General features: G+C 39.6%; 1 protein-coding gene across 1 annotated transcript in view; it reads right to left on the reverse strand.

Annotated features, from left to right (window-relative positions):
* Positions 1-14,430, reverse strand: part of SLC35F1 (solute carrier family 35 member F1) — a 256,649-nt gene that overhangs the window by 14,124 nt on the left and 228,095 nt on the right. The window contains exon 7 of the mRNA XM_052781230.1: positions 10,979-11,133. Within this exon, the coding sequence (XP_052637190.1) occupies positions 10,979-11,133 (155 nt within the window). The remainder of the gene's footprint in view (positions 1-10,978; positions 11,134-14,430) is intronic.

The raw sequence follows: 14,430 nt of genomic DNA on the forward strand, positions 1-14,430 counted from the left end.
GTTGCCTGATTATTTTAATCCTTCTTCCTACTGAGGGTGCCAAAGCTATTACTACAGTCACTACACAAGACTGGTCTTCAGACCACCTCTTTGGGACCTCCATCACTGAGCTCCTTCTAGAAAGCTGTGTCTCTCTCGGCATGCTGCCTTGTCCTTTATCTTCACTAGCCAGTTTCTTACTGAGCTTCCAGTCTCTATAGTGCTAATCCTGTTCCTTAGCTTAACTGATAATTTTCTACACTGCATCATACAAGAGCCTTACAGATTAGATCTATCATTTGACTTTTGTCTACAAAAATCTGTTAAATTATCAGACAGACATCAGGTTTAAATTGGATGATTTACCTTTTGTGAACCAGGTTGCATTTTATCCAATTTTCCTTTTATCTCCACGTCCCTAATCATTCCTCCCTGGTGTCTACTTCTGATTTTAGTTTATTGCCTACTTCATATAAAATTCTTCCAACTGTCTACCTTCCCAAGCTTGAAAGTACTCAGATTATTGTGTTCTGTTTCTACTTCTGATGTAGTAATTTCCATTTCTATTACTTATTGTGCGTTGTCTTCATATTTAACTCTCGTCCTTACTGAATGTGACAGAAGGTCCCAATTTTGTTTAGGTGCCAAACTAAAGGTTGTTTAATTTTGGCCTCTGCTGTCTTTGCATAGCGAAACTTTCTTCTCTTCATATACAAGAACTTTTTGCTGTTTGTTTCACTTTCTTCTTCATTGCCAAGGTCATTTTATCTTTTACAGCAATTAGACTTTAATCCTTTTCTATTTCACCTGCACAGTATCAGTTTTCTTTTGTGATTATTTTTTATTCCTTCTTTTCTCTCTGTTTATTTCTAACAACTTTTTAAAAGGATGGTTTGTCCAGTTGCATCCGGAGCTTTTCCCTACAAGTTCTCCTCTTGTACTTAAGATACAAAATCCAGATTACTTTAAGTCAAAGCTATTTTAAATCTCCTTCAGACCAATTATGAGCCTTTTAAACACCTGAAAGAGCAGATACTCTTGCTTGCTAAACTTAACACATGCAGGTGGTAGGAAAAACTCCAGAAGTTTACGCCAGTTAATTAAGGTAAGTTGCTTGGCAGCAGCGCTGATGACAAGCTTCTATCCCATATCATGGGTTTGAAAGCTTCCAGTTTAGTGGGAAGGGGGAGTTTGGCCATAAACAAGATGCCTTTTGAAGACTTTCTAGCAGTTAATAAAATACCCTACTGCTCAGATTGAAAGCACGTAGAAGTGATGTCTTCTGACTGATGTTAGGTCTGCCTGTTGACCCATTCCTTGATTTTGGTAGGAAATAGAAGGTAATTTGGATGTTTAACCCTGTATGTCTGTAGCATACATTGATTTGGCTGGTAGGAGGCACAACTGGAGTAAGCACTTCAATCCAGTTAGTTAATCAAAACAGATAAATTAATTCATTCCCCATTTTACATATGTTTCTTCCTGGTGGCTTATGGACCATGTGGATGGCCAGGAATAATTCTTAACACACTTCCTAAATATTCTACCTTCTTTTCTGGTCACTTCTGGAAACAAGGACTTGCTCAATTCCATAAGAAATCTCCGAATTTATAATGCAGTTCTTGCATTTAACCCTTGCCATTTGCTTTCAAAGATGATTCCGTCTATATCTCTGGGGAACTTCTAGCCTTTGCTAAGGTGGAAATTGCATTCAATTTGAAGAATCATAATTTGAAAATCGTTGTAGATTTTCAGTAACAACCTTATTTAAGCTTTTGAATGCAGCTGCTGCTTTGCTAATTCATGACTTTTTTTTTGGCTGTCTCCTCTGGGTTGCAAATTATTGCTGAGGTATGTAACTCCACACATTCATTGTACTCCCTTGTCTTCAAAAGTATGCTCGACTTGGGAAATGTTGAGGTTTTAATTTAATTTTTTGTTCCCCCCACAAATAATTATGAAACTAAGCCTTTTGGTCTTTGTTTTCATATTCACTGAGTATCATTTAGAAAAAGTATGTTGTCAGTAAGATCCAGTTCTTTTAATAGGATGCCTTTGTTATGTTTTTCTGTCTGCACTTTTTCTTGTAATAAAGGGCAGTATTTGTTACAATATTTTTTGCTTTCTGCAGTTCATTCAAACTACTTTCTTGTTCTCTGTTGTTATGCATTTGTATTGCTCCACTCTCCCCAGATTTCCTTTTTCAGCCTATGGTCACCAGCACCTTTAAAACCCACATGGTTTCGTTGAAGATTTATCATTCAAGAGTTAATTATTTCCAGTAACAGGAAGATTTCCACTAATATGTCTGCACTTTCATATTGGGTAGGAATTACAAGCACTTCAGCTTTACCTTCCACATGACTCTTCACTACTTTTTCCAAAACACTATTTATTTCCTTCAGAGTGTAAGAATTAAACTTCATAATGTAGTCTGTGGTATATTTAAGAGACCTCTGAACAACTTTTTCCTTATATTGAAACACAAAACTAACTCAAACAAGGTAATGTGAGATGACTGTTATTTGTCTCCAAGTGCTCAAAGCCCATTGTTACGATACTTGGCTTTTTGCATTTCTTTACATTAATAATACCCAATTATTAACTCCAAATGAAAATGACAGATGGATGGAGGCCTTATGCTAAACTTAAGGATACCATTGCATGTTCTACCAGTACAATGCTGTTGCCTCCCTTTGGCTCCTATAGTGCTCGTGTGTCTGGAGTGTTGTTGAGGCGGGGGCAGACGTGGGACCAGAAGAGACCAGTGGGATGGGACAGCAGTGACTTCAAATTACATGCAAAATGAAACAGCATCCTGAATTACACACCCCACCCCCTATTCCCTAACCATTTCTCACTAGTTCCCTAAACACTGCTCCCCCTTACCTACCCCTGCTAAGAAAGCAGTGAAGACTTGGGGATGATGGACTCAGCATTCTGCAAGGTGTTGAAAATTCAGGTCCCATGACAGTGATGTGAATTACCTTCTTCAAGTAGTCAAAGTATATTCCTGTTTATTTACCCATGTTCAACTCATTCCCCAAAGACAATTCTTTGTTCAAGACACTTAAGAAAGACTATTTTATAATAACTGAAAGCAACACCAACTCTCAGCGTAACATCGTCCTTATAGAGAAATGTCAATGTTGGAAACTTACAGTCCTGTGGTTCCTCTTCATTTTGTATAAAAAATTAGAGGAAACTAATAGGTTCTATGCTAGGACTTAAAACCTTTGTTCATGATTTTGTGTGAAAAATAACAACTTCTCACTATAAGGTAGGTAAATGACTTTCCCAGTGACTTGCAGGTCAGAGCACTTGAGTGGTTCATTGCAAGCAAGTCTGACCATCAATTGAAGTAGATTACACAGGCAGATATACTGTCTCTTTTCTTTCTCTGGGGACTGCCTGTGAACGGGTTGATTTTACACATTTGTTTACTACAGTTAACATTTACATTCTTTTTTCATTTCACGTAGTCTTTTGAGTAGTCAATATCCATCAGGCAATTTGCTATCCAATATGACCAAAGGCAGAACTCAGTCACATAGTGGTACTTTTTTTTCCCCGACTGGTTGGATTGTCAGTTAAATAACTTCTTACTTCAGTCTGAAATTGGTTCTACTTAGTGATTACATGAGTTTCAACTGGTATCAAACACCTTTTATACAAATGAAAATTTACTTGCGTACCTACCTCATGCACGTATTTAAAAAGAGTATAAATGTGTCAAACTGAAAAGCTCTTTTGAAATTGCAAACAAATCTTTTAACATTTTAACACTTAAGCTATGCAGGAAGATGTGATACAGAGACATAAAAAGATTTGATTCAAAAGTTACACAGAATAAAAAGGGGGGAGAAATGGAGAAAGAAAAGAAATATTATGACCATCTAATGATCGATACAAAAACCCAAACCCCATACTTTGAGCTGACAACCAGATGTGGAGTAGCAAGGCACAGAACAGTGCTGTTGTCAGTAAACCCTGTTAACCAGGCATTCACTAAGAATATTAAGAAATCTAAATTACATAGTTAAGAGAATATAAACCCATGCATAGGTAGGTAGATCAACTCCTGGCTGTTCTCTTGCTGTGATTATGAACTAGTTCCTGGCTAGGAAGCCAAACCGTTGTTCTGTAATTAAAGAAAAGAAAAAAATTCCTAAACTGAGATGCAAAATAGAAAGAAACTGACACTCTTTCAAGAACAGAAATCCTGCATTTGCTTCTGTTATGAAACACCTAAAGCTGTTGTTTCTAAAACAAAGTATGCTTGCTGGAAACTCTGGCAACTGCTGACTGCAACTGCCAGGATTATCTCCACGGCAGATGCCTGGAAGCCTTAAAAACTCCTTCTTGGGGTTCTGGGCTGCCGGATGTAGAGCTGAGATTTGTTCTCTGGCTTCCAGAATCCATGAGCTGTGTAACTCATGTTTTCTCGTGTCTGAGATCTTCCAGTCCTAGCATACCTGGCTGAAAACATTGGAAAACGCGTGCCGCTGCAAGCTCTTGGATGAGCAGGCAAAACAACAGTCAGGGTCTGAGAAATGCCAGCTTGTGTTTCCTTAGGAGCATACTGAAAACGGGATGTTTTCACGTAGCATTTGTGTTTTGACAATTAGGCATTTCCAGCAAGAATGTATTTTGCTAGAAGACTCCTAACCAGTTCTGTTGTGAGCAGTCTTTTAACATGAGACCAAAAAAAAAAATATCCCAAGCTAAAAGCCCTGAAAACAACCTACCAAACTTGACATTTATGATGAGGTAGTATCTGAAAAAATATAATTGAAATTGAAGCTTTCATCGTAACTTCTGCATATGAATGCCACATCTTTTACACTCTTTTTGATGGCTCCAAAACAGTGAGTATCCATGTCTCACTATTCATGCTTTGCAACTAATGAATCTATTGCAAGATAACACTGTGAAAGGAAGAGATATCCTTTTAACAATGCAGTATTTTCACAAAGCTGCCATATCAGTGCTGTGTTGTTAAAAATCTACTGTCAGACTGTGCAACATCTTGGTGGGAGTAATTTCATTTTCCAGCTTCTACTCTTTTTCGTCATTTTACTTGATAGCTTTTGTATTCTACGGCATCCTGCACCTTCAGACAAAGGGTGAGTAGATGTGGCCCTTTTTGTCACGGGAACGTACATTCAAGTGTGACCAAAGACACAGCTAACTCCTTTCCACCTAAAGGTAGCTCTTCAAATATAGCTGCCTAACTATTTTCTAATTGATTATAACTTGGAGGAGGAAATTTAAATAAATAAATAAATAAATTTAAAGAAATGTGAGAAAGAGGCTTTTAAAATCCACTTAGATTAAAGGCATGGAGACAGTACAGCTTCATGGGAACAGAGTCGTTGAGAGGGAGTCCCACTGTAAGAAATGTAGTACTCTGGAAAAGAAAGGGAAACGTGCACATAGGTTTCTGCACATTACCAGTGGCATAAAGAATTAACTAGTAATATGATTTATCCTCATTATTGTCAAGGGCTTAGAAGCCTTCACCAGGATAAAGGTCCTGTGAGATTAAATTCCATTCAAACAGAGAGTTTATGGGTCAAGCAGCTTGCATACCCAATTTCATCAGGAAAATATCCTAAAGTATATGACTGAAGAAGTAATAATGTAAAAAATAGTTGTTTAGCCTGCACTGCTTGCTCTACTAGAAATAATGATGCACCACTGACAACACCACTGTCAAAGTTTAAAATACGTGTCAGTCCCCTAACAAGTGCAAGCAAAGAAAAGGATCTTACTGTCTTCAGCTTATACTAGCAGATAAAAGTTAAAAAAAAAAAAAAGTGAGAACATCATTTGAAGTATTTTCTCAGCTTGGTCAGATGATTGGGAAAAGTCTCTCAGGTGTTTATGGATGGCTGCCAAGTAAAAACCAAACTCATAAACAAACAATCCTCCCCCAAACCAATTCTACCTCCTGCTCCCAAACCACAGACTTCATATCCATCCTTCACTAACAAAAAAAAGGACTGTCTGAAGCATATAGAGTCACAATAAGACACGGTCTTTATCTCCACAGTCATGAAACTGTGAATTTTTTTAAAGATTACTCCTTGAGTGGCAGACTTTCCTAATTTAGGAAAATGAACTGAAGCCCACTGAAGCCAGCAGAAAAGCTCATACTGGCTTCAGTGCTTTGGATCAGGATGGTAAAGTACATGCTTTTAATGGAGGCTCCTAATTCTTCTCCTTTGTTTCCAGTGAGGACCAAATTTTCATCTCAGTGAAAGCCTACATAAATCCCCAATTTATGGGCATTGCTTAGGATCTGTGCTGGCAAAAATGAAATTGGAACCTATGGCCCCCAACTTGTACCCTCTCTTCTCCATCATGTCAAAGCGCAGACTCCTTCATGGCTTGTTTCTTGATGTAGTGGGAAGGCTGTCATCTGCTCCCTTCCATTGGAGGGATTCTGCTGTTAGAATTAGCATTGAAAAGTCATTTTTAGAAGCATCAATAAGTATCAGCAAGTGAGGTTTCAGCTAGCATCATTTCAGATTTCTGGTGCTGAAAGCTTTCAAGAATCATATTTATCTGTGTAGCCAAGTCCTTTGTCACAGATACTCTCCACAATTCTAAATCAAGATATATGACTTCCTTGATTTATTATGAAATATATGCATTTTCTTCATTTGGAAGTTGCTACTATATACAGAAATTCTGAATATTTATAGCTGCAACTTGGATAAAATAATGAATGAATTTGCCAAGGCAGAATGTAATTGATTGTACTTGGCTTGCTAGGTAATGATACAATATAGTGTGACTTGACCTGCTGGCGCAGAACACAATCAGTATGCATGCTCTAGCTTGTGGAAAACATAAAATAAACTGCTTAGATTATTTAGTGAGAACCCAATTTGATTAGAATGACTAAAGCACAACATACGGCTTGCAGATGAAAAGCACGAACTTCAAAAATTCACAGAAAAATAAAGCTAAGGCTGAGACTAAAATGTAAAAAAGAACATCTCCTAAGTTATACAAAACTTCCAACCCCGTACACCTGCAGAGCTGGCCCTGAATTTCCCAGCACCGCTGGTGTCAGTGTACCCACAACGAAGAATGGCTATTGCAGTCTCTGACAGGGCAAGGGCAGTCCTGTTACTCAGAACATTAAATTTCCTCCACGCTATGCCTAGACATCCCTCTGCAGAGCATATCTCACATCGGTATCGCATCCTTCTGTCTGGTTCCAAAGCTGGTTACCGTCATGTCTATATACAGAAAGCATGGGTGAAACCCAACCAGGAAAGCAGCCCCTCGGCTCTGCTGCGCAGGCACGTTCCCCACACCGGGGGGGCACTGTAGACTCCCCCTCCCTGTGTGGGGTGGGAAAGAGCCTTACGCAGGCTGGCTTTAGTACTCCGAGGAACACTGAAGTTCATAGAAACCAAGAAATCAAGGCAAAGCTCAAACCAAAAGAGGAGTTTGAAAGACAAGAGGTGAAGATGAATGTGATAGTACAGGATAGCATCATCATCATTATCATCATCTGTTAAGTTTTAGGACTCTGATGGCCTTTGTTTTTCAAAGCAGGAGATAATTTAATTGTGCTTAAGAGGAAGGTGAAATGAGAACAGATAGCTAGGAAACTTTTGAACATCAACACTGAATAAAATATAGCAATATGGTGAGAATTTAAAAAAAGGACTGAAGATATGGAGTTGTATACTTAAATGCTATGACAGTGGGCAATATTCAGCCACCAAAGAGGCCAGACACATTTCCCCATCCACTGGAATATTTGGAATCAGTTATTGATTACAGAAGAACTAAAAAGAGAGTTTTTATTTGGGGGATGCACATAATTTTAAGAATTATGCTCTACAATGTAATTATCTCAAATTGAAAGTCATAAATCATTACATTTTAATACAATAACACCTTGAACAATTAACATCTTGAATTACAAGTATATCACCAGAGTTACAGCAAGTTAACATGCTGTATTTCTAGCTTCCACAGGCCTGGGAACTGTTCAATGCACTACAAAGACGTCTGCATATGGGATAAGAATATAAACGCAGCTGTTTATAAACTCGCTGTCCTGCACGTCATGATGTTGCAAGTCTATATTATAAAAAAAATGAAATGCTAAAGAGTCAAAACACTTCAAATGCAATCTTCTCCTCAGTTTGGTTTCAGAGGCTCTGAAGCCCAGTTAAACTAATTTCCTGCATTTTCCATGGATTTTCATAGATTTACTGCTACAGGTGCAATAAACCTGTCTGGTGATAAAAGTAGCGGTACACGGAAAAAATCATAACTGTTTCTTGAAAGCCTCATAAAATTATATTCTGCAAGGGGCACTAAACCACTCAGTTGATCCTAATTCAGCATAAAACCATTTGCTTCCCAGTGAAGCGGGGCTGTGCCCATTGGCCAGTGCAGCAATAAGCAGAAGTTGCTGCGTATCTGAAGGAGATGTACAGCTGGGCTAGGAACGAAACAGCTTTTTAGAAGCTAGGAAACAAGCAAGTGTACACTGTCTTAGGAGGGGAATTAATTTAGATCATTTAAGGTTAACACATTAGACTTCATTATTGAGCGCAAGTTGCACATTTCACAGTTCTGCTTCCTCGTGTAAAATGATACCTGATAGTAAACCAGAAAGAAAAGGAGGAGGTGATCTGACTAAGGATAAAAACATGGTAACGAAAGAAGTAATCAGATAAGTAAGTGGGCTTTTAAATCTAGATGGCTCTCTGAGTATAGACTCTCTTTTCAAATTTCTTCTGCAATGTAAATTTGAAGGGTATGAAAGGAGACATCGACGGCTCGGGAAGTTGATACTACATTTGAGGTAAAGGCCCTTCCACAAAGTCCCGACAAGGGTCTTCTCCTTATCAGTGCTTCAGCTGGGAAGAGCAAAGGAGAGCCGCACATGAGTTATATGGATTGCAGGTTAAGTACAAACCACAAAGGAAAAGCAGTGACGAAAAATGGAAATACAGTCTTACTACCTATGGGGTAAGAGGCTTCCTGGAGGAATGGAGAGACAAGGGCATTGCACCAGGTGCTGGAGGGACCTCTCCTGCTTCTCAAGTTGAAGGGATTATCTCAGGAAGGACGAAACCCAACCAGATGAGGTGCGGAGAAGGGCTTGCTCTGATTAGTGAACTAGGGGCTGAGAGAGGATATGACTGCTTTCTATCGAAGTACCAATGGAGTAAAAGGAGACTAAGGAGACAGGGGCATTCTTCATGCTACGGGATACTCTTGGCAGAAAGATGAGTGGACCAAAACCAGCCACAAGTAAATTTATGCTGGAAATAAGAAGGCTTGTAACTGTTGGAGTAGTGATGTTCTGAAACAGACTCCCAAGGGGAAAAAAAAAAACCTAAATAGGCTGAAGTAAGACTTTGATAAGAGTTTATGAAGAAGACTGCATGACACAGTTAACCATAGAAGAATGAGATTTTCGGTTTTCTTATCTTCTTGCGCACTTTATCAGTACAGGTCTTAAAGGGAGGCCAAGGTGCCGCTGTGGTTGAGAGCTGGCATGCACTTACTGTAGCAAGACAGGGCGTCAATGAGGTTAAAAATTCTGCCTTCCTGGCTCTGCTAACATACCCAACAGCTAGACACTGGGAGGAACTGAAACCTTTTATGCACCTTCTGCCTTGCAGGTGCCTGAAGTTTAAGGTTTGCATTTGCAAAATTGCCTTTTTTGTTAGGTTTGAGCAATGCTGAGCACAAAGCTGTCCAACCCCTGCTGCCTTTTGAGTCTCTCCCTCTAACAGAGTTTGATTTTGCTAGAACACCACCACCACTGTTTTCAGAATTAAATTTGTCTGTCTTTTACAGTGTAATATAGCCATTTTTCTTAGAAACAGTGGACTAACATCACTAAATATATTTTGCTACGGGTATCAAATAATATTAACAGGAGATAACAATTTTCAGCTAATACCAAATGTCAAACGCTTTGGATTTGAAGTGTGGGGCAGAAAGAACGAGGAACCAAATCACCACGAGACAGACTTGTGAAGCAGCAGACCACCTCTACATTGTGTCCTCAGTCAAATTTTTGTTTCTATACTTGTTTTTCTTCTGTCTACAAAATTCTTAAAGCCATAAAACCAAAATAAAAGGCAATATTGAAAAGCAGTTTTGTTTTGGACTCTGAAGCTTTGAACTTTCACCGTCTCGTTCAGATTCATTCAGGTACCATTAGTATCACAAAATCTGATTTGAGCTGGTTAGCTACTCAGAATTTTAAGGCTTTCACTTACCTAACACTTCTCTGGGCCACCATTTTAGCTATCAAGTAACCTCCCTCTTATGAATAAATGATGGTACAAAGCAATTGCCTCCAGCACCCTCATGCTACTTTCATATGATGGACACTGGGGGGAATATTTGTGAATAATGAAGTGCCATTCCTTGTAATCGGAGACCAAATGTGTGCCTGTACAACACAATGTTTTAAATATTAGAGGACCTGAGAGGTAAAAGTTTAACTTCAACACAAATCTGCTGCACATTTTGGCATTAACACTAACAGGCAAGACATTGGTTTGGCTGACAAGAAAGGTGTAATTCACGTACAATTATGAGTTATAAATTCAGAATCAGCATGAATGAAACAACCTCGTTTCCAGGCAAAAAAAATCTATGACATTTCTGGAAGAGTCTTTCCCTTCATGCTGCCACCCTGGGTCTGGTCACAGCAGTTGGAAGTTACCTCTGATAAGTAAAATGAAATTAGTGATACAGTTGCTGATGAACAGGTAGTCAAATCTTAAAACTCGTAACAAGAAGACCAAATGAACTCTCTTTAAAAACTGGAAATCGTAAAATAAAATTGGTTTTGGCATGGGAAGCCTGAAGTATAAAAAAAATCTGCACTTTTACCGTGTAGATCTAACAAAGCTTGGAGGCTTCTTTTGTTTGTTCTGCACTGATGGTTCTTCAGGCATACTGCTATTACCCAAATACATCTCTCATTTCCACATACCTTGTAGTGGAAGAGGAATAATCCACAGAAGAGGCTGTACAGGTCAGCCGTGAGGAGGGAGAGGTTGACGGCAGTAGCACTGGTTTTCTTTATGACCACTGGCATAAAGCTGTAGAGGCCAAACATACAGGCACTAAAGCCAACATACAACAAGCCTGTGGAAGAGAAACAAGAAGCAACGTAACCTTTCATAGCCTGCAGAAATGGCTCGTGTAGGGAGGAAGAAGGCTGTGCTTTTAGAAAAGAATGAATAATGCTTTTTTCAAAGAAACATGGATTCAAATTATTAAGATACACATATATAGAGAGAGAGAGAGACTAAGAACATAATTCTAAATATATAAGAAAACCAGTGAAAACCGTATCAGCAGTGGACGCGGGGTCCTTTCTCTGTGGTCTCCATGATAGCAGTGCTGTTTTAAATTGGCGTCTTATACTACTGGTGAATACCTCATGTCCAACATAAATTTGGATGAAATGATGCACAGGGACACATCAGATCTAGTCTCTTAAGGAGCTGAACATTCCCAACGCCAACCGAGTTCAGCTGAGATGGATGGAGCACACATTATTTTCTGGGACCCAAAAAATGAATGCAAAAGTATTTGCAGAGGAGTTAGTGAGCCAATGGATGAATGCATGAGGACAGCACTCAAGTGACAGAGGTCCTAGTTCTATTTTGCCACCAAACCTGACAAATCACTTCACAGTTTTGCACCTCTGTTCCTCTACCCCTTTTCGTCTGCCTTCCTCAGTAAAGCTTTCCAGAGCTAGGACTCTTTCTTGCTACATGTTTACAGAGTGCCTCACACAAATTAGATTGTTAGACACTAATATAATAAAAATACATTACAGTAAAAATCTAATTTCATTTAAAAACCTAAATAACTTACTGGGAAAGAATTCATTGCTTCAGTTATTACTTGATAAATCCCAAGACAAATTAATCAATATGAAGTTAAAAAGCCAGCAAACACTTCACTCATCTGCTCTCATGCAAACGATATTTCTTAGGCTGCCGTATGCTGCAGAATTCCCAGCTGATATGTGCACGAGCCTAAATTTAGACTCACGCCAGCTCTTCAGAGCATGTTGTTATTGACTAAAAGTTGCAGAAAATCTAACTGCCAAAGTCTTGAAAGGGATTAGAAGGGGGGAAAAAAAAAAGCCCATATGATTTGTATCTGCTTGCAGATGCACTTAGTTAAAAACTCTTTAGAAAAGCTATCTAAATGACAAAATCAGCTGCGATAGCTTGAGTCCTTTAGAAGCATCTGAAGTGTACATTCATCTGAAACAAATACAGCAGTCACAAAATGTCAGCATCCATATACCAATTGTTATGGCATGATAATGAATTTGAATTTATATTCAGAATATAGATAATCATGGTAAGAACTTCTTTTACTAACAGGTAGCAAATTTTTAAGGTGTGCATTGTATATGGGTAACAACAGAACCAGTCTTAGACAGTGCTTGAAAGAGTTGCTTTATGCAAACTTTGCAACTCTTCTGTAGCAGGCAAATGACTGCATCAAACAGAGCGTAGTTTTGATCAATGAGAAATTGTTTGCATACATGAGCATTAAGTCAGCTTTTCTTCCAGGCTTAAATCAAGAACAGGTCAGGCACAAACCCCATTCTGCACCCTAAGTCAGCATTCTCAAAGTACAGTCTGCAAGTCACCAGCTGGTCCACCAAGCCCCTGCTAGTCAGTCAGGATTTAACACACTTACTCAGGTGCTTTGTTGGGTTATGGTCTCAACTAACAGTATAATTTTATGGTACTGCCTTGGTGTTCACATTCTTTGGCAGCCAACTACATGCACTTCACAGGCTGCTTTTCCAAAGGGCATTTCAGTTCCAGTGGAAAATTGCTTAAACTGTTGCTGTCCTATCAGAGGTGACTATAAAGTGGCATTTCATTTACATCTTAAAAATGCATGTAATACCCACCAGCTGGATGGCATTTAGTGGTGACAATAAGGAAACTGGAAATAACATCCTATGATTTTCAGATATTGCTTCTCAAAGGGCCAATTTTCAGACTAAAAATGTGGTTTAAGTCAAAGGCTTGGAGCCTCAGCTTCCTTGGGTACCCCTGCAGTGCAAACGCCAGCGGGGGGAACCACGACTCGTGCTGCCGTCCCAGGCGCTGGGACGGGTGTCTAACCCGGCACCGAGTCACCGGCACCAACTGCCCGTCGCAGGCACTGGAAGGAAGCGACCTGGTAAGTTAGGAGATGCTTTTGTAATGATCTGCTGATCCGCTGGTCTGTGTTAAACCCTGACAAGCTCATCATTTGTTACCGTCTGCTTTCAGATGTGCTGGCATTGTCCTGAACTGAAGGCTTAATGTGCATGAAGGCAGCTGTGGGTGGGATTCATGACACCTAGCTCTGGACGCATACTGAGGGCTGGTGGTCAGTGAGGAGACTGGGAAATTTTAGGGTGCAGATTGTCCAACCTCTTTTAGACACCAGCTTTAGCATAGTATGATTTCTGTCATGCCTGTTTATTGTTGCTGACGATAAAGGGAGTCTATTTATCTAAATCAGATGTCCACATCCCAGGTATCTAAAGTCGCTGGAAGGAATTCCATCTTGTCGTCAGCGTTCACCCTGATGGGTAAGGTCACCAGTTTTGCCCGGTTGGGTGTGAATGCCTCATAAGTGTCTGAATGGGGCACTTAGGATCACAGGATTTTGGGGTGATGCAGGCTGGAAGTAAGCTCAGGGGTCTCCAGCTCAAACCAGGCTCACCTGTGAGATCAGACCAAGTTGCTCAGGACTTTGCCCAGCCTGGTCTTGAAATCTCTGAGGATGAAGACTACACAACCTCTCTGAACAACCTGCTCCACTGCCTGCCTGTCCTCAGTGTGAAGAAGATTTTCCTTTTATCCACTCTGAATCTCTCATTTCAGCTTCTGCCTGTGTCATGGTTTAAGCTCAGCCAGTAACTAGGCACCACCCAGCCACTCGCTCACTCCCTGCTTTCCCAGTGGGACGGGGAGGAGAATCGGAAAAAAAAAAAGTAAAACTCGTGGGCTGAGATAAGAACAATTTAATAACTAAAGTAAAATAAAATGTAATACTAACAATAACAACAACAACAATAAATAATAGTAACAATAATTATAATGAAAAGGAATATAATAAAATTAAATAATAATAATAAATAAATAAATAAAAAACAAACAAGAAAAAACAAGTGATGCACAGTGCAATTGCTCACCACCCACTGACTGATGCCTGAGCAGCGATCCACCCCTTGCGGCCAACTCCCCCCAGTTTATATATGGAGCATGATGTTCTATGGTATGGAATATCCCTTTGGCTAGTTCAGCTCAGCGGTCCTGGCCATGCTCCCTCCCAGCTCCTTGTGCACCTGCTTGCTGGCAGAGCACTGGAAACCGAAAAATCCTTGACTTGGGATAAGTGCTACTTAGCAAC

This window comes from Harpia harpyja, chromosome 3 (genome assembly GCF_026419915.1).
Source record: "Harpia harpyja isolate bHarHar1 chromosome 3, bHarHar1 primary haplotype, whole genome shotgun sequence".
In the NCBI taxonomy this organism is placed as follows: Eukaryota; Metazoa; Chordata; class Aves; order Accipitriformes; family Accipitridae; genus Harpia; species Harpia harpyja.